The sequence below is a fragment of the Perca flavescens genome, chromosome 17, assembly GCF_004354835.1.
Source record: "Perca flavescens isolate YP-PL-M2 chromosome 17, PFLA_1.0, whole genome shotgun sequence".
Lineage (NCBI taxonomy): Eukaryota > Metazoa > Chordata > Actinopteri > Perciformes > Percidae > Perca > Perca flavescens.
This window is the reverse complement of record NC_041347.1, coordinates 480,049-501,856: the sequence shown is the minus strand read 5'-3', so window position 1 is coordinate 501,856 and position 21,808 is coordinate 480,049. Positions and strand designations below refer to the sequence as shown.

The window sequence follows — 21,808 nt, the reverse complement described above, 5'->3', positions numbered from 1 at the left end:
TGGACTATCATGTCTGACAGCCGGTTACCCGATAAGCCAGCGCAGGGTGATGTTGGGTTGTGTCTCTCCAAAAGTGAATCTGTTTAGAACTTTTCGCTTCAGAACGCTGCGTTTATTTCCAAGCTCCCCCCTGCGGAACCCACCACCACAGCCTTAACGTGCTACCCACATTCAAAATGAATGAAAAGACCTGCGTTTTCACCGGACCACCTGACTGTATATAAATACAGTGCTCCACATAAGTGAATACACCCATGCTAAAGTTGACTAAAAAGAGAAAAGAAAAAAAAAATCTGCTTTTGGAAATTGATCTTAATGCCTTAATTAAAAATTTTTGGAAAAATCCAACCTTTAAGGACACCAATTTCCTTTGTGAATGAATAGTGTATCGTAAATAAATAAATGTTCTTCCTTAAAATACAGGGGACATAAGTAAGTACATCCCTATATTAAATTCCCATAGAGGCAGGCAGATTATTATTTTTAAAGGCCAGTTATTTCATGGATCCAGGATACGATGCATCCTGATAAAGTTCCTTGGCCTTTGGAATTAAAATAGCCCCACATCATCACATACCCTTCACCATAGGTTGGCATGGTTTTATTTCAGTTAGCCTAATAGTTGGTTTGATTTGCATTGAGAGATGATCTTATGGAAAGTACCCCATGCCAATTATTCCTCTTTTTAGTCAACTTTAGCATCGGTGTATTCACTTATGCTGAGCACTGTATATGGAATAAAAACATTGCATCCAAGGGGTTTTCAGATGTAGTCCTGATAGTGTTGTATATATCTGTAGGGGCCATCTGTAACCAGGCTATAGATAGCAAGTGTGTAGGTAGGTGGGGGCATATATCTGCCTCCATCATCTCCAATGGAGGCAGATATGTAAGGAGTGTCTATATGTGGGAAGGGGTGGGCTGGGGGTGGGGTAGGACTGTCATAGCAGGAGCTGTAGAGTTGCAGGTGAAGTGGTCTAAACATAGTAAAGCAGAGATAGAGGCCTGCAGCGTACGTGTGGAGGGAAGCATCACACACAGAAACGCTGATAGAGGAGATTGTGTGTGTGTGTGTGAGTGTGAGTGAGTGTGAAATATTCTGCTCTCACGTGTAAGATGGGAAGCTGAGATGGTTAGGCTTCAAAAGAAGTAAAGGACAGAGAGAAAGGGAGCGAGTGTGTGTATTATTGTGTGTGCCTGAGTGTGTGTGTGTGTGTGTGTGTGTGTCTATGGTACATGTACACCAGACACTGGCGGTGTGTTAATGCTGAGATGGAGAGGACATTATGTTTAGCCTTGGGAGATACCTAATGTAGGTTAATATACTTCACTGTGTGTGTTTGTGTGTAACCAGTAGCAGATGTTTTAGCTCGAGGAGAAATGACTCGAAGAACAACTGTTAGTGGGCCAAGTGTGGAGCTGGGAACCATCACAGTTACTGAGGCAAGCTGTACCACTCTGCTGACTTTCTCACACACACAGTGAAGAGGTCTGATAACCAGAAAAGAAAAAGTTTCCATCCATTCTCCTTAATGTTGCACTTATTCTATGTCATTGAGGATAGGAATTTAAGTTGTATGGATGAAGCTATTGTAAGAGTTAGATTATTTTTTTAAAGATAACCCCAAACTTATTCAAATTTGAAAACTATTGGTCTACTAAGGTGGTATTCAGGCATATGCTATGGTGTATGAGTCTGTCACACTCGACTGTGATGGTTACCGCCTGCTGGCTCTAGTAAAGGCCTGGTCCAGCCAGGGATTGGCACAGTGAAGTTCATGTAGCTACACGGCCGCATGAAAGATGTGGTTCTAAAACAGTGGTCAGCAACCTTTACCATCAAAAGAGCCATTTTCAGAAAAATCTGTCAGCCGCAAAACATATTTGAGCCTTATAATGAAAGTAACAGTCTATTACTTCTAAATTAGCCTATTAACATGACCAGTGGTTCTAATTGAGCATACATTAATATGGTGGTGTTTTGACGGTCTTTGCAGAGAGAGGCAACATTTAGTATAGGGTGCCGAGCCATAGAGGGAGGTAGGCTATGACGCACATTTTAGCTAACTGAAATATATATATTGATGATGTAAAAATCACTTTAGGCCTAAAAAATTACTATTTGAATGTTAAAAAATGACCGTAATCTTTTGTCTATGCTTTAGGGAGCCACTGGAGAGGGGCTAAGACCAGCAGGTCACTGACCCTTGTTTCTATAAGGTTGGCGGGGTAGTGATTGGTAGCATTACTAGTGGGTGAACCACTGTAGCCGGAGAACTAACCGCTAACATGGTAGCCAGCCAGTCACAGCAGTTCTCGTAACAAGCTAGCTTGCCAACTGTCCTTTAGCAGGCTTCTGCAGTAATTGTCAATTTGCAAGCTAGCTAGCTTGCTAGCTAACATGACGATAATTTCAAATAGTTTACTCAAGAGCCCAGTCCTCTGTTTTGTGGCTTGCCGTTTGTGTTCTACCAGAGCACAATTCAATAAAAGTGAAGTGATGGTACAACTCAGCTAACAGGCTTGATGTGAAGGAATCTCGTGGGTTTACTTTGTCCCCACAGATAAATGTGCTGATCAAAGAGATTCATTTGGAATGAAAACATTTCTCCATTTATTGTCCGTTTTTAAATACTGATGTGACCAGACCTTTACAGACCCTGCAGTGTTTTGCTAGAGTGAAAAGTCTTATGACAACATTTGGCAAGAGAACACTTATTACTGTATGTTCTCCATTAAACTGAGGTTAATAATAACAACTGTAGATGGCCTGAGCAAGTTCCCTTGTCTTTGATAAAGCATCTTAAAGCACACTGGAATCACTTCAATCGCTCCAGCTTGCCCCAAACCTCTGTTGACACAACCAGAATCGAGCTTAACAAGCCCATCGGACAGGCCGGCACTTAACCCAACCCGACAACGTACGTTGCTCTCGACACACGCCAGCAACAGCCCTGGCCCACAATGCCTGGTGCAGGCCAGAAGTATTAACGCTGCGGCCTGTGGTGGTTTGAGAAGGGCCAACTCGACAGATTTAATCCTTTTGTGTATTTCCAAAACAGAGACTAAAGGAGACTGAGACTGAGGAGAAGGAGGCTTAAGATTTTAAGAGTATCGCAGTCTCCTTTTTCCCTCTGGCAGCAGCGATGTCCGTGTTGTTTTCCCAATTGCATTGTTCCCTGCTCTCTTCCAATAATTTTCTTTTGGTCTGCTGTTACGACGGCTGCCTTTGGCCAGTGGTCTGCCTTGGCTTTCTGAGAAAACCCTCAGGGTTGAACCAGTGAAAGTGAAAGAATGTGTGGGCCTGAAAACACAGCTAGCTTGCTTTTCATGACATGAGAAGTGTTCAATCCAGAGGGAATCCCAGGTGTCGGACACTGCGCTGTGTTTACAACCATGGGGTTGGACACTCTGTGTATACAAGTCTTTCTCACTGCCCAAACGTAGTTGCTTTTTGAACATTATTGTGGCCCCTTTCTGTATTATATTGAGTAAAAGCTCTTTATTCAACGTGCCATCATGACTTGGCGTAAACATACACTTAAGCCAAGTGGCGTGTTATATGTACGCATTTTGAGCTATCCGCGTGTACGTCTACGCCGTATACAGTGGACGTAAACATACACGCCACTTTCTACAAGTGTCATGTTATCGCGTAAACATACATGCATTTTGAGCGCCATATACAGCGGACGGGTTGGGTTTAGGAAAAGAAGAACGGGGTTGGCTTTAGTGAAAGAAGAAAGCAACGGTTGAGTTTAGGAAACGTGACAGGCAGGACCCGATCCCCGGTCTCACCCATCCACCACCCCGACCAACCGCCTTACGTGGATTTTCCCTTTCATACTACTAGCTACGGCGTAACATCGCAAGGTAATGTAAGTCAATGGAGCCCATACGGCGTTGATAAACACGCTAAAAAGCGAGTATGCGTGTTGATAACACGGCAATAATGGCATACGAATTGGCGTGTCATACATACGCCACTTAATGAGCTCAGTCTGCTTTACTAGCACCAAATTTCACTAACCTCCTGCAATTTCTCTACAAAGTCCTTAGGGTCAAAGACCCCCCATTTAAGACCCTGACTTTAACATATTTAATAGATTCACAAAATAATCTCAACTCAACGTCCTTATCTAATTTCCACAACAGCTAGAGAGCAGTGGTGGAGAAAGTACTGAATCTCAGTACTTAAGTAAAAGTACAAATAACCAGAGATATATTTACTTTAATAAAAGTAGAACTACAACAATGACAACCCTACTTAAGTAAAAGTAAAAAGTACCTCATTTTAAATGTACTTTAAGTATTAACCGTAAAAGTACTTTCGTAACGATTTATTCTCTTAATGTCTATATTCTAATAATAAAAAAAACAAACTGTATGGTCTGTGGGGGGGAGAACTGATCAGAAAATGTAACGGAACGTTGTAGAAATGTAGTGGAGTAGAAAGTATAGATAATTGCTGCAAAATGTAACGAAGTAAAAGTCAAAAGTATGCACTATTGATTGTACTTAAGTAAAGTACAGATACGTGAAAAATGTACTTAAGTACAGTAAAGTATTTGTACTTTGTTACATTCCACCACTGCTAGAGGGTAGAATATTTGTGTTGTATTACTATTTCAGATCATCTGCAGCATCAGTTGGCCTGGAGTCTGTTGTAGTCACCTAAAGGCTTTTTCCTTAGCTCTTAATATCAAAAACAGGAAAGAAAAAAAAAAGATGATTATTTAATTACATATTGTTCAAATCCTAACACTTGGTGTAAATCTTAAAAAAATATGAGGACGGAACTAGACTTATTAAAAAAGAAAAGTAAGAGTGACTGGAAGTCAAATAATTTAGCAGCATTTTATTTTGTCGTTAAACCGACAAGCCATACTCTCAGAGAAGATGGCTTCATTCAGACCATGTAGTGGTGAGTCTACATGGTCAACACTCGAAAAAAACGACAAGAGCACAAAGGCTCTTTCATTAGGAAGAAAACCCAAAGTGAACTGGCCTCTGGGTGTTAGCCGTGTTGTTGTAGTAGCTCAAGTTTTACTGCTTTAGGAGACAATAGCAGGAGTGATGGCAATGGGCCACTGAACGTCACCCTTCCACACACACTCCTACATATGCACAGCTCGTGCTGCCTGTACACAAATACAGTATATAAGCGTCTCAGGACATAAGGGAAATGGCTCCCTGGGGGCTAGTTGACATAAACCACTGTAACTTTTAGACAAAGATGTAGTAGCACAGTTCTTGCACGCACACACAGACGTACACACGCCACTAAATTACTTGGTTGTCACACCCATGTGTGTATGTATACGTGAGGGAGTGTGACTTGGTGTCTAGAAGGCATATGTAAGCTTTGTTTGTGCAAGAATACAGCTATATAGAGCGAGAGAGTGTGTTTATTTCTTTTTATATTTAGCCCGTCTTTATTGGGATCTCTTTTTGCCTAATTGGGCGCGTCCACACTTTGCCTAACCTCTATCTGGTTTTATGTGAATGCCGATTTATATGTTTCTTTGTACATGTGTTTTACTGGACTGAGCCATGAATTGGTGTGCAATTATTTGCACTTGCTGTGTGCGTCTGTGCGCGCGCGTGCATGTGTGTGTGTCTGTGTGTGAAGTTACTCAGTGCAGCGTGTGGTCAGTCTGTGGTTGCGGCGGTGGGAGGGACTGCAGGGCAGGCTGATAACAGAGTCTGAAGGGACCTCATATCCACCACCACTATTTTTACCGGGCCCAAAAGAGGAGCAAGGCTTGTTGCAACACACACTCACACAGGGAAAGAAACACACACGCACACACACAGTTAAACGCCTCACTAGAAAACAAGGCGTACAAATAGGTTTTGATATTTTTCATATTTAGCATTGCCACAGCAAGTCTTTTTTTTTTTTTTTCTCTCTCTCCTAAAGTTGCAACCCCGAGCTTTTGAGGGGGTTGATTGTGCTACTATGGTCATAAAGTAGAAAAGATATTAGGGAATTATAGCTGCACTAATCAATATCTTACATATTAATAATGGATGAAATTACGACCACCATTCATCCCAAAAAAAAAGTAATATAACCATTCCAATGATTCCAAAGCTGTTCAGTTAAGGTAAATTAAGCTAAAAAAAAAAAACAACTGCTAGTTCCCCTTTAATGACGAAAGTTACGTAATTGTGTTTTTAATGTCTTGTTTTAAATTGTTAAGCTGGTCACAAAGGTTTACAACTAAATAGAATTTAGTAGTGTTTTTGACCACTAGTTTCTCTAATGTTTTTACATGTGGGTCCCCAATTTGTTCATTGTGGTGCGAGGACGCTCATGCACACCGTTTGTTCACCAGAAAACTCCGCAGGGCACCTTTTAAATGTCTTAATGGTAACACTTTATAATAAGGGTACATGAATTATCATGAGGTCATGCATGAAATAGCATGAATTAATTCATGTAGCGCTTGATGAACTATCAGTGATGTACGAGGATTAATAGTATCTCATGCGTGACTTAATACTTTTTTTTTTACTTGTATTGTCTTTATTGATATGACAGATACAGTCAGGACAGTGGGAGAGAAGGAGATGACATGCAGCAAAGGGCAGCAGGTCGGAACGGAACCCACGGCCGCTGTGCTACAAAGGACTGAGCCTTTGTACATAGGGCGCACGCTCAACCAGGCGATCTAACGAGGCACCTCGATTTCGGATTTATCAAAGATGTTCATGTCTTCTTAAAAAACAAACTGAAGTCACAGCAGTGTACATATATTCTGATTAATTGTAGGGTTGTAATCCTGATTAAATAATCCTTACTTTGTCATGTTTGTGTCCCTTCAAATAAAGTGGTGACCTGGTTCCATCTTTAACATTGATGAATAGGATAGGATTAATGGTGGCGTAAAATGAAATGTATTAAGAATCAAAGGTTAGCTAAATGATACTGAGGTCACTACATTTATACAACTTAAAGATGCATTTTTATAGTTGCTTTGTTCATAACAACATAAGGCCTTTGAATAGTAATGCCTGAGAACAATGCTCAACCAAGTAGGATATTTATGGAGGTCACTTTTTACTAACTTGGAAGAGTCTGTACACCTGAACTTTCTTGATGAAGTCCAAAATTGTGATTTATTTTGCATTTGTAATGCAATTTGATGGCTAAATAGACAGAAGGGTTGACTTTATTACAGTGGTCACACAGATGATTGCTGCATATGCCACCATTAATCAAATCTTATTTATCGATGTTAAAGATGGACCAGATTAGCACTTTATTGGAAGGGCCACAAACATGATAAAGTAATGAAGACGTAATGTTTAGTTAATCATGATTACAACACTACAATTCCGGGGTGTAGCCCGTCACTTTAACTACAGATTTACGAATTTAGAAGATATGAACATCATCAATAAATCAAAAATCCTGATGATTGAAATACCTTAACTGATGCGTTAATAAACAAATGTATGCTTTTTCACGCATGGAGTCATGCATGAATTCACGATAATTCATGTACCCTTATTATAAAGTGTTTTCAGCCTGCACCAGGTCTCTGTGCTGCTGTCTCATGGTCTCCCGTTCATTTGAGCTCGATCCAATCCCAGCATCTCCTCCCACATGGGGTGTAGTTCTGTTCTGTCTTTGGGAGGAGGAACAGGGAGGCAGCATTTTCTATAAATATTCCGAAAATTCTCTCCATGCCGTGCTGGATTGAGCCGGTTGAGCCTCCCATGCAGGGACTTCCCAACCCAGTGGATGAGGTGTAACTGTAAAGTCGATGGAGAAGGAATGAAGACAGATGGCTTTGCCACTGACACTGGAACCAGCTGCAACCTTTTAATCTGAATCTGCTTCTGAATCAGTCGACCGAATTTTATAACTGGATGTAAAAACAATGAACAGAAAGCATTCTAACAACCACAGAGAGCGTTCGTTGGTTAGTTTCAACGGCCTGTAAGCTAAAAAAAAAAAAATAGTTTAGTAGGCCAGAAACTCCCACGTCACCTCAAACATGATTGATGATGATTTTAACGCCACGTCAGATGTCAAAATTTACAGCCTAATATTAGTGCACCGTTAAAGGCCACATTTGATAAACATATGACATAATGTCATGTTTGGTTGTGTACCAGGAAGTTCAAGAGGCCTGAACCTTCAAGGCTTGCCAGACTTGTCGCCAGTCCAACAAAACTGAATGCAGTTAATCAAGATTATTGTAGTGTGGTAGCGCTGTATTAAACAAACAGGTTGATCCTGCCTGACTCATTTACTACTCCCTTGTCAAACACAAGATGCATCAAGAGATCATTGTGTCAATTGGTTAAAGGTGAAAAGTTCCACACAGGTGAGCCGTGACCTGGGAATCTGCCAAAACCTTTTGAAACATTGAAATCGGAGAATAACTCTTGGATTCTTCACATGAGATTTAAGGAGGTCAATAAGAAGCTCAGCACATATTTGCAGAGACCAGTTCAAGTGTGATTGAGCCTTTAAAACCATTTTTTTTGACAGTGGAATCACTTGGAAAGGTTTAACATTTGGTTTGGGAATCGGTTCCAGCACTGGCTCCTTGTAGGTGGAAAAGCCCTTAGAGAGTGACAGCGAGAGGAAGAAGCACCCAGGGGTGTGGAAGCGGTTTGTAGGAGCCAGTGGGTGTTGCCTGGACGTGGAGAAGGCAGGAGAAGGGGCAGGCCAGGGCTCAGTGGCCAGGCTTGGTGCTACGTGGTCGGCCTGGTTTTTACCCACGTTTCCTTCCCTGCACTGTGTAATGAATGGCTTCCTACTGGTCTGTGGCCGTGGCCCCGGCTTAAAGATTATACTTACCAAGGCCCAGAATACACACCCCAGCCAGCCAGCCAGCCTGCCTATGTCCTGGCCTCTGAACATTCCCATCCACCAGTCCACCTGCTCCAAACTGGCTCAGTCACACACTGTCACACCCGCCACAATGAAAAGAAAGATTTGTTCTTCAGTGGGAAACATACTTTTTGAGAATTCAAAACATTTTCTGTCACTATAACACACTGTACAGTTACTGCTGGTGTTTACGAATCCTATTATTTCCACCACAGGGGCCAGAAACCAAGTGACGGGAAGGATGGTTGTCTAGAATGGAGGGCTTGGGGGTAGCATCTTTATTGACTGGTTTAAATGATCATTCCTAATGGCCAGCAGTTGATAAGATTACTGTGTAGTATTAACATGCACACGTCTCTGGCTGTTTGACTCAACATTATGTTTTCAAACAGGAATTAGTTATGTTGATTATGGAGAGACTCCTCAGACTGAAATCGGAGATTGACCCTGCAAACTGCCAATGGCGGTATATCTCAAACCAGACCGCTGTGACGGTGACCCACCATGCAACCCAATACACATTACTGTAGGAGTGCTAACATGCTCATTGTTTAAGCCCTTTGGTTCCAATTTCTCTTGTTTGTGAACATGCTTCACTTTTTCGTGTATGACCACACCGCAACATTTCAGTCATTGGGGCTGGCTCGTGTATAAATAGTAATCGATGATAGTTGTCACATGTATATCAATTCAAGAGTGTGTGCATTTGTGTGTGTGTGCAGGTGCTGTTTTTGCTGCGCTCCTACCAGACTGACTCACACAGACCCCTGCCAGCAGGAAATGGCATCACCGAAGGCCTCTGTCAGCGCATGTGGCTCGCCTCTCGGTAATCCTGGACTCTCTCACACACACACACACACACACACACACATATATACAGACACGCACAGATAAGCATCCCTCTCGCCCTTCCAACTCGCTCACCAGAAGAATAGCTCCTTGTCTCCCTGCTCATCCCCTCCCTGGCTGTGTCCGCCTCATGTCCTGCCCAGGCTTCCATTTCAAAGCGACCGCCTGCTGTCCCATCCTCGGACCCCCCCCCTTCTTTCCCTCTCCCCCTTCTACCTTTGGCCCTCCTGCCCAAGATCGAGGCCTCAAGATGGGGCACAGATTACCCTGTCGGCCCCCTCCTGCCCGGCTCAGGTCAGGCCTGGGTCTCCAGTTTCCTCTGTGCCGCGGCCCACAGTAGATAACGCAGGGTCACTGGGTTAGCAACACTAGCCCTGCTAGCTGCGCTTGGTTACACTGATGAGCCTTTATTAAGATGACGAGGTGAATTCTTGCTCACCAGAGCGCGCCCACCGTCTGTCCGTTTGATCACGCAGCATCACCGAGCCCGGCGCCCAGATCTAAGGACAACACAGGTCTGAAGATCTCTGTTTTTGGAAAAAGAAAACCACCTCTCTTCTTCAACACCACTAATTTGAAACGGCCACCTTCCAAAAAGGACGGAATGCATTGTTCGTCTGGTCTGAGTCAGTGTTGGGTTTTGGCCTCACACCATCTCTGTGTAATGTCATTTGGGACTTTTTCTGGTTCCAAGAGGGTGTCAACGCTGTAACGATGAGTGCAGACACTCGTGTAGCTCAGTGCAGTTGACTTTGGCTTTGTGGTGGCACTTAAGGCCCAGTACCAACCTCTTAGAACATCCCCACTGTATTGTTTGGATTGTGATCCACTGATGTAGCTTCTTACAGCCTATGTGATAATGTAACCTCACATTCATACACACATGAGCACACTCAACCCACTTCACAGGACTCATCTCTGACCAAATATGTTCTTACTTGAGACACACACACACACACACACACACACACACACACACACACACACACACACACACACATACTCCCTCAGCCCTCTTCCCATGCTCCATCACGTGTGTTGTGTGTGTAAAGTGTGCAGAGAATATGTGTGTGAGCGTGTGTCTTATTAATATCTGGGTGATGAAAATGTGACGTCAAGCTCACACACTGTCTCCCTTGTTTTTACACACTTGTGGGTTTTCAGAGCACTGTGGTCATACCCTTGATTGAACGCACAGTGAACTGAACACACACATACACACACTTTGCGCTGCCCACACATGCTGCTCCACTTACACACTAGCCAATGGCAGATATATATTTTAGATATTATTTCAACATTTCACAAATAATTTAATGGTAATATTTCTACATCGTTACTATAGTGAAACCAAAGAGTCGTGGGCTACATCGTAGTCTAAAACGATTGTGTGTTTACGAAAAGGGAGGAAATGGTTACAACAATGGGTTGCCTTTTTCAGGCCTTTGCTTGTTTATATGCATGTAAACTGTAAGTAAATTAATCCAATCTGTGATGGTACAGCTGGGGGCATCTCATGTGATGGTCCCAAATTCTTTAAGGATTCACCACAAGTGATAACAAACAAAAACACATCACTGTCCTATTCAGCATCTTCTCCTGCGAGCTGTTGACCCAGTGACAACAGTAACTTCTTGTTTGGGTAGTCTACACATAAATGACTCCCATCTGTTGTCCAATCATGGCCACATGCACTCACTAACAGGAATCATGCTGAAACCATTATTTGATTAGTTGATCATCAACAATTTTTATGTCAAATTATTTCACTTTTGTACGTACACAGGGTCTAAAATAAACCTTTTGGTCTATCTGCCAATCGCTGGTAAACTCAAATAAATGTACCAGCCCAAATATTTTTTCAGACAGCCATAAAACTGTATTTGTCGAGTGCTTGTATTTGTACAAGCACTGCAGCTCATTGTGTTGGCGTTCATCACAAAAAGCAAATCTCTCCTTGCCCTCTTATCTGTGAAGCGCCACTTCTTTTCAACTGTATTTCAACCATGCTCTTAGTTTTTCCTTTGAGGTTGATCTACTTTGGCAATGTGCCGCCACATACTTGCAGACTGTCATTGCGGTTAGCAAGAAATTCTCAGCTGGATAAAGTAAGCGTGAGTGTAGCGACAGTGGACAGCGAGGGCCAATCAAATTGCAATACAACTATTGGCTGCAAAACAAAACTTGTTCAAAGATATGTGTGTTGTAGTCATAGACCGTTAAATAAATGGACAAAGCCACACCGTAGACGTCCACGGAGACCAGTGAAGGATATTAGAAGCACTTTTCCGGTGAGCGCTGAGTGTTACTGCGCAGCCTCCAACTGAACTTGAAGACGTAGATGTGACGTGAGCAACCTGTGTGAAAGTTGTAAGTGTTCTGGTCGCTGTGCCAAGAGAAATCTCAATCATTCCCAATCTTGCAGAGACGGAGAGTGTAGGTATATGTAAGGAGATAACCTAGACACAGGCTAATTATTGCTAACTAAAATGCTAGTTAACATTAGTAATTCAACTTAAACGGCTAATGTAAGTCGAAACTGCCTGCAAGCTTCTCCTGTACTGTACGGTAATTCCTCTACTATGCGACAGTAAGTCGAGTGGTTATGACACAAACCTATTTTTACAAAAACGTCTGCTACAGAGCCATAACGTGAGGTACAAGCAACAAAATGGCTCCATAGGAGGTATGCTTTGTGGACGCTCGCTTATCCCCTTGGTTGTAGTGATGGGAGTTTGTGGAAAAGTAGACCTATCTAATAAACCCGCCAATGGCGGCTGACTTTATGCATTTTAATTACCAATGTAAGTATTTGTCAAAGGGCGGGTGTTAATTTTGGACCCTGGGTGTCCTGTCCAAGGCAGTGACACCTATAACCTGACAATGAATAATAGACAATTTAAAATAAGACAAATAACACAAAATATGCCACAAAAACAGAATGAAACAAAAATAAGTTGTTAACTGGCAACTGAGTGTATATACAGTGTTGTAAACCTTTGGCACAGTGTTACTCTTACTATAAGTAGCGTACAGATGGAGCAGGTCCGAGATATTAACAGGGGCCTGACCTTGCAAAGCTTTATAAGTCAGAACAAGAACTTTAAATTGGATCCTGAACTTACATCTAGGTTTAGGAATGGATTTGAGTTGAGCTCACTAAATGACACACAAAAAAAACTGGGTCTTTTGTTACAAGAGATACAAACATAAGACCCAATACATAAACAAGCTGGTATAAAGCTCTGGGAAAAAAAGCTAATTAATGTGGCTTGAGTTAAAACAATGTTATCTTACTTCAAGAATGAACTGTCACGCTCGTAAGTTTACTTGTTTTACCGTTAAGACGGGAAGCTTTAAAACCACAACAGGAGGTCTGATCAGGATGGGGAAATGACATCAGCCCTTGGGATCACGCCCAATCACGAAGATCCTCAAAACTAATAGATCCATTGAGTTACAAACGTCCAATGACCTAATCGAGCAGTTTGCCGGAAGACGTGAGGCTGTTTCTGAAGAAAATCTTTGTCTGCGATCTTAATGGAAACTGGATAATCAATGACTAGAGGACTGCAGTCTTAGATCTGTAACTTTATATAAAAGGTTTAGGAGCATGTAAGGAGCCTCCTTCATAAAAAGGAGTTTTTATCAGTGTCCTTTCACGGTACAACTAATCATCCGAGGTACTTGTCGAATGACATAGCTCAAAGAAACACCCTTATGTTTTTCTCATTTTTCAGACAAAATGGCTGCGTGGTGACCAGAGGAGCCTTTCTGGATGTGTTGGTGTGCCTGTGTGGGCTGAAGATCAGTCTCCTGGATGGTGAGTAGTTACTGAGGGGTCACTACGTTTGACTCGGGTTTGAAAGGACAAATCCGGCGCAAAATGAACCTAGGGGTTAATAACACATGTGTACCAAATCAACCGTTCTCTGGGATCTGTTTTCATGCTAATCGAATGTGACCAGTTTTAGCCCAAACCGCTAATTAGCTTATAACGCTAGTCGTCGGGGTACTGGTAAAGTAAAAAGAAATCGCTATTTCTACAACACTAACAAGGCTCAAAATAGCACCACACTTCAACGGTAGCATAATGAGGGTCCCTACATGTAAACCGAAGCATTGAGAACTTTGTAAGTGTACAGACAGTTTATTATAAAGACAGTAGCGTTCACATATACAGGCAGGCGCCATCTTGGGAAAACAGTCACGATCAGTTGAATGACGAACACCGTGCTTGAGCTATGTTACTGGTTGCTGGTTGCACGGCGTTCATGGGAACACAAATGGAATTTTTTTTCACTATCTGATATACTGTACCTGGTAGAATCCCTGCACCCACCCCACACGACGTGCGTGCGTTTGTGTCACATGGTTGCCAGATGATCTTGCATAATTATACAGTATATGGCCTACATGGCTTAAGACGATACATGGAAATGAGCTTGGTAGCTTTTGGTGACGCAATATATTGCAATTGCTAATTTTTATAATTGAAAATAAAGGGTATATTCATTTTGACATACTAATGAATGTTACCAACATTTTAGTCGATCGCACCGCCTCTGTCATCTTGTCTGCTTTCTGTGTCGGAGGCAGAGGCGGGGCTTAGGCAGCGTCTCGACACACGCACACACAGAGCGGATAGCGACAGGTGAAGAGAAGACGTGAACCCACTGCCTTAAAGTGTTTTCGTGACATCTACAGCCAGTTAGGAAGAATAAGTCCCAATGGACTTTGTTACAAAGCCGCAATCTTCATTTTGGCTTTAAAGGTCCCATGGCATGAAAATTTCAGTTTATGAGGTTTTTTAACATTAATATGCGTTCCCCCAGCCTGCCTATGGTCCCCCAGTGGCTAGAAATGGCGATAGGTGTAAACCAGGTATCCTGCTCTGCCTTTAAGAAAATGAAAGCTCAGATGGGCCGATCTGGAATCTCCTCCTTATGAGGTCATAAGGAGCAAGGTTACCTCCCCTTTCTCTGCTTTGCCCGACCAAGGAAATTTGGCCCACCCATGAGAAAGAGAGAGACATCATGGCTTACAAACGAGCGAAGCATGGCAGTTGTTCAAGGACACACCCCCCACCCTCCACCTTCAGGAAAGAGACTTCAGATACAGTATTAGGGGACCGCTGAGCATCTAAAAGCATCCAAAAAGCAGCATGTCATGGGACCTTTAAGCCGAATGATAGAGGAGAGCCAATTAACGTGGATGAGCCGGTATGTTGACTTTGTTTGGCAGCGAAAAGAGGCGACATAACAAACCTAAAATCTCACCTAAAACATAACCCTCCCACCCAGTTTTCAACCTGGGAACAACAACCGCAGCTGGAGGTGGAGAGGCGATCGATTATTTTAATAATTGAGTATTCTACCGATTATTCCATTGATTAATCGGATAAGAAATACTTAGTAAACAGCAAGAGTAAATATATTTCTTATTGTTGTTTACTAAAAAAAGGAAACCTGTCTTTTGTATATATACAAAAGACAGAAAAAGCTTTTACAAAAAGCAACATTTTTTTATTGCCAAATTCCAAGAAAACGGGAAATTAAGGTTATAGAAAAACTCATTAGATAGGAATTGATACATTGTATGGTTATAATACTAAATCAATACCTTTGTTTACTTTATTCAGTTTGGAAGTTTTACTGTGTCTCACATTGAGCGGAAACTATTTGAATGTTGGTCTTGAATGTGGTTTTTAAGCGTGCTTGTTCGCACTCTTGTTTCAGTCCTGATTGGGACTTAGATGCTGATGTCAGCCAGTTGCCGGGGAGTTTATCAACTCTGTAAACGGCAACTGTGTTCCCTCCATTTGCTGGGAATTGGACATTGAGCACTTCCAAGTCTGAACAGACAACCCTGCAACGTTTGCTGGCGAGGCTGTCCGCTGCGCTCTCCATTTAGACTGATTGTTGACAGAAGTCAGCTTCATCCTCCCCCGTGTGTGTGTGTGTGTGTGTGTGTGTGTGTGTGTGTGTGTGTGTGTGTGTGTGTGTGTGTGTGTGTGTGTGTGTGTGTGTGCGTGTGTGTGTGTGCGTGCACACATGGTGTGGTTGTGTGCACATGTGCGCAGACCGGCGGGGGTCTCCGCAGTGGAGGAATGTGAAACCGAAGGCAAGCGATCTCTGACAGATGGTGGGATTGTGCCTATGACCCAGTTTATGTCTGTACTCGGAGGGAGAGAGAGAGGAGGGGGGAGGCACTTGTGTTTTCGGTCGGCCATGTGCTGAACACATGTTGGTCTTGACAGTGGAAATACCGAGGATTTCTCAAAACAAGCCTGTAGATTGAGGACCCGGCCTGGCCCGACTCGGCTGTGCTCCTTACATAACCAAATATGCACGCTCTAGCTCACACACCTCTAATGCCGCTCTATGATTATCATAAGTCTGTCTTTGGCTTCATTTCTCACCTTCTCTCTAGTGGTGCTTAAGTGCTCCGTTGGTCTGTTTTTCTATTTTTCCTTTCTCCTCCTCCTCATTTCCAATCCTTCACCCTTTTCCTCTTGTGTAATTGCACTTTTCAAACAAATCAGATATTGAGCTAAAAAGCCACAGGTTGGGCGAGTTTATATGAAAGCAGCAGGCTCTTAAGAGTGCCTGGCACCAGGGGTAAAGGAGGTGAACAATCGGCTTTTTCAATATTACTCCTCTTTTTTCCCTTTTTTTTACTGGCACCCTGCATTAAGTAGGAACTTTAGATTTACCAGCCAATTCCTGTCGGCTCTGAACACAGGTCTGTGTGTGTGTGTGTGTGTGTGTGTGTGTGTGTGGGGGGGGTTTCATTTCTCTGCCCCAGCCCTTTGATTCATGCCCGAGTCATAAAAAAAAAAGCCCCCACCGTCCATTGCTTCATCTCTACCTCCGCCAGTCTTCTGTTTCTCTGCTTTTCAGCCATGCCAGTAAAACGAGCTGAAAAGAGAAAAGGAAGGTAAGAAAAAGGAGGCTGACACAAGTAGAGAGAGGATAAAAAAAAAAGCCCCACATCAACGTTTAAAGTATTAGTGAATTTGCTGGAATTCCATGTGTCTCCGTAAGTGTGGTAGCAGATGCTGATGGTAAAATATATTTCTCTGCCCAATGGCTGAGTCATTTGCCTGGTAAATCTTTTTTGTATCTTTTGTATGTCTGTGCTGAAGAAGAACACTTTAAATCAGAAGTCTCATATTTAGCCACATATATTGAATATTTTTACTCAAGTGATAGGCATTGGTGATTGGGGCTTAAGACTAAGGCCGGTTACACACTGCCTGCGTGGCGTGAGCGTGGCGTTTCTGTTGCGTGTCAGCTGCGTGGATTTTTCTATGTCTTCAACACCAGAAACGTGTCTGACGCAGCGCTGCTGCTGCTAGCCTTGTCTGCACACATGTATGTTTCTCATTGGTAAAATGAAATACCATGATAAATATATACTGATTTGATTACAGTAAAGACGTCGGCAGTATTGACGCCAAAATAGGCTACAGAATATCTCGTTCTGTATCGACAGGTGCAATATTAGATTTTTTTTTATTACATTTATATATCTGCATTTATATCAAAACCTAGAGACTTTCAAACATCAACATGTCATTTATTAATATGCATTTGTGTGTAAATCACATATAAACATATTTTCCTATTCTATTTTGCCTGGAAACGCTTCCAACACGCTTGCGTGTCGCGTGAAAAATATGTGTCGGTCCTATTTCTAGCATGCATGCGTTTTCGGCGCCTGAGACGTGCGTGTCACGCAGGCAGTGTGTAAGCTCTAACCTGTTAACATGGGAGCCAAAATATAAACAGACACACCACGCAGCTGACATGCTCCCGCCACGCAGCCAATGTGTAGCCGGCCTAAGTTTAAAAATGAGGCTAGTGGCTTGAGGTTGCGTTAGCCGCTAGCATAACCAAAATCTCCGACTGAACTGTCGGTGGTCAGTGCACTGCAAGAGCACCGTTGCTGCATTCTGTTCTTAGCGCTGCCCAAGATGATTTTTATTGGTTTAAAGAAATACAGTTATACAGTTTTTTTTTTTTTTTTTCCCCTATCCCAGAATACTCCAGCGCTGACACAGTGCTGTGGAGATAGGACTGGCAATGCAAGACTAGCATAATGCTAAATCAGTGGAGTCCTCTTTTAAAGGATAGGTACGCTTACTCGGATGCCATATGTAAGTTGAGTTATTGGTTGCTTTAATCGTTCCACTTCACCATATTTGCGTTGGTCTGTATGAGCAGGAGAAATGATAACCGAATCCCCTAACACCCTCAGCATACATACGATCATGTATGGCATGTGAGTGTTTTATTAAGATTGACTTGAAAATATTTAAACCTATATTTTAAGTTCAATCTATCTTACTTCACAAGAAGTGTTTCACCATAATTAGGCTTTGAGCTACTTTAGCACATGAGATTGATGTTCATCTTTGGCAGCTTGGTAAGCCATGTAGTTCCATATTTGGATACTCGCACACATTTAACTTTGTGTTTGCTTTTTGGGGAACTATGCACCAACCACTGCAAATTAATGTCAAGAGAAGAACGTTGTATTTCTCCTCCTCCTTCTATGAAATCCTACAAGACACTCCAGTCTGCACATTGCACCCTCTGTTTCCCAACATGGGGGTTGTGACCCCCCAATGGGGTTGAAAAAAAAAAAAACGTTAATAAAAAAAAAAACGTCTCTTTTTCAGACATTTCTCAATAAATGCTTAATAACATCACTGGGCTTAACCCATGATTAAACGCCACGTAACGCTGTATGGGTAGTCGACGAATCTAATGCTAAGTAAGCCAGCTAGTGCACCCCAGGCCGTCTTCCTCATTCCCCGGCGCTAAGAGCCTTCGTCGGGATGTGAGGAGACAACCGCCCCCGGGGACACCGCCACAGGTAGCTCCCAGCGAGCGACTGCAGAAACCCCAAACCAGCCAGCACAAACCCCAGCGCCGGGTGCTAACGACACTAACGGCAATGACAGAAAGTCTACCCCCCCCCCGGTGCTGACAAAAGAGGAGACGCCGACATGTGATGATGACTGATGTGTCTTGCTTGCTAACCGGTCAGCTACCACCAGAAATAAAATCTTAGTAATTATGTGGGAAACACTGCGGCCATTTCATTAGAATGACTTGAATAAACATTACTAAATGTAACGTAGATAAAAACCTTTATACATTAACTCGTCCATGAAAAGATACTGTGCGGTTTAACAATGAAGACAACTCCTACGACCCCATGCAACTTCATGACCTCATCAATAGGTCCGTGTTTTGATTGAGAGACAGTGGCAAGGCGGCAGGTAATTACATATTGTACGTTTAATATTCTAGCACAATAGAGAGCAGAGTTATCTGCCAAAACATTTTTCGGTAACACTTTACTTGAAGGTATCAACATAATCGTGACATGACACTGCCATAACTATGACATGACACTGCCATGAACGTGTCATAAACGTTATAAACAAGTCATAAGCGTTTATGACTTTTGTCATTAAGTGTCATTCGGTTTTTGTCATGACAAGTTGACATTGTTTGGGTTGTCTTGATTATGACAACTTGACATTAATCAAAGTGACATTACCAGAAGTTGTCTTGGTCATGACAAGTTGAAATTACATTTGTTTGGGATGTCTTTGTAATGACGACTTGACATTAACCAGGATTACATTACCAGGAGATGTATTTGTCATGACAAGTTGACATTTGGAGTGTCCTTATTAAGACAACTTGACATTAAACAGGATGACATTATGTCAAGTTGTCATGACAAAGACATCCTCTGGTAATGTCATCCTGGTTAATGTCAACATGTCATTACAAAGACATCCCAAACAAATTTAATGTCAACTTGTCATAACAAAAAACCGAATGACACTTAATGACAGAAGTCATAAACGTTTATGACACGTTCATGACATGTCTCATGTCATAGTTATGACAGTGTCATGTCACGATTATGTCAATACCTTCAAGTAAAGTGTTACCCATTTTTCATTTGCGCTACATTTTCCCTCCTGTAGATGCACTGCCTTTGTCATAATTCTTTGGCAGAAAATCTGCAGTTTTATTTAACAGTAATGGGGCCAGTAAAGTAGTAACACTTCCTTATAAATGTAGGAATCTAGCAGCTACTGTGGCTGGCAGATAATGTCGTCATTTTTCTTTTTTTTGCTTGTTGTTATTTATATCAAACACTTTTCGGACAACAAGCAACCCACAAACGCACACATACATATATACGTAAGGACAGAGCATTTAGGGTAATTAGAGGGAGGGACCTCAGCAAATTGTAAAGCTCCATCAGCATGAGAAGGAGGTCAGCTCTCTCACACTGTCAGACACACACACACACACACACACACACACGTAGCGTCTGGGGTTTTTCACAGTTTTGGTAATGAAGGTGGAAGCTGATGTGAAATCCAGCTGTGTGCTTGCGTGGGAGAGCATTTGTGCAAGTTCTAGCTTGACATAGCAAAGCGTCTTTACTGACGGCTTTTAGCCGGCTATGGACAGTACTCGTGGGGACCCAGTAAGCTCACTGGCCCACTAATACACGCACACGCACACGCACACACACACACACACACACACACACACACACACACACACACACACACACACACACACACACACACACACCAACCCACCCCTAAGTACACATCCATCCCACTTTACGTTTTTGTTGTGTGTCAGTACAATCCAAACTTAATATTCTCAATACAAGACATGAACATCTACCTTAACACGTTCAAACATCACACATGGTCTTTTCATTCTGTGTTGACACTTGTTTAAAAGCATGGTGTTAACGTCTTGGTGTTTGTTGGAATGGACGTAGCTGTTTACTTCCAGTTTAGTTTGGCTTATAAAGTGTCTATGCTCTCTTCAAAGTCACCAGACTCGTGACTCATTGACAGAAACATTGCTGGTCTACCGCTGCCTTGATCGGTTAGAATGTTTGTGTTATTGTGTGACTTTGGGGTTTTAAAAGGGTCAGGCGCTAACAAACTAACCGATGGAGGCAGAAGGAGACGACCAACTCCCATGTTGTGCGAGGGAAACATTACAGTTTTTGTCAAAGGAGTCTGGTGGCTTTGACGAGAGCACAGACAACTGCTTCAGTAAGGTAAAGCTGTGAAGATATTCTACAGTAAATGTACGCATAAACTGATAATGATTTTTATTTTATTTTTTTATTTTTTTGGTGGCTAAAATAGCTGAGGGTATAATGTTTACCATGTTTACCATCTAAGTTTAGCGTGATAGCTTGCTAAGATTTGCTTCTAAACACTAAAGACAACGCGCAGCTGGGTCTGGAGCTGATGTCATAAGCCAAAGTAGAGCTAAAATGATTCATCAGTTGCTCAATTAGTTAATTAACAGCAAACAAATTTTTATTTTATTTTTATTGGTGAACTGTTTAACTGAATATTTATTGCTTTTCTTTGTCTGATGTCAGACTGATCTCATGAAGTGGCGTATGTACGACAAGACGCATACTCGTTTTGTGGCGTGTTTATCAACGCCGTTTGGCCTCCATTGACTTACATTACCTTACGATTGCGCATGAAGTGCGTCCCGCGTGTGACTTTGTGTCCCGCGTGTGATGTTTCCTTTCCACGTTTGTTGTTTTCCCAAACCCGACCCCGTTCTTCTTTTCCTAAACCCAACCCGCGTGTCACGTTCCTAAACCCAACCGTAGCCTCGCAATAATACGTATCCTTGTGCTAACATGGCACATGGCTTTAGGAAAGCGTGTATGTTTACGCAAAGTCATGATGTCACGTTGCTGATGTGACCGTAAACTGAGATGTGTCAACTGGGATTTGGGAAGGTGTGATTGACATCAGTCATTGTTGTGATGAATAGATCAATTGAGGTAATATAGAAAGATGAATCAATAATGAATGAAAACGCGTGTTTGTTGCATAACAGCTAGATAAAAAAAAAAAAGTCAAGGTATCACCAACACTTTTTACAGTTCATCCTGAGGGGAGCATGAATGCCTGGACCAAATTGGAATTGCAATCCATCCAAATAACTGATGGTGGTACTTCAGGAAAAGTCAGGAATCAGCCCTGTTTTTAGTGGTCTGTAAATATTTAAA

The 21,808-nt window shown here is 42.3% G+C and overlaps 1 protein-coding gene across 2 annotated transcripts in view; it reads left to right on the top strand.

Annotated features, from left to right (window-relative positions):
- The window catches only part of thada (THADA armadillo repeat containing), a 117,470-nt gene that overhangs the window by 64,702 nt on the left and 30,960 nt on the right, over positions 1 to 21,808 (top strand). For both annotated transcript variants that reach the window (XM_028604006.1, XM_028604005.1), the window contains 2 exons: positions 9,577 to 9,680; positions 13,444 to 13,526. In XM_028604006.1, coding sequence (XP_028459807.1) covers positions 9,577 to 9,680; positions 13,444 to 13,526 — 187 coding nt within the window. The remainder of the gene's footprint in view (positions 1 to 9,576; positions 9,681 to 13,443; positions 13,527 to 21,808) is intronic.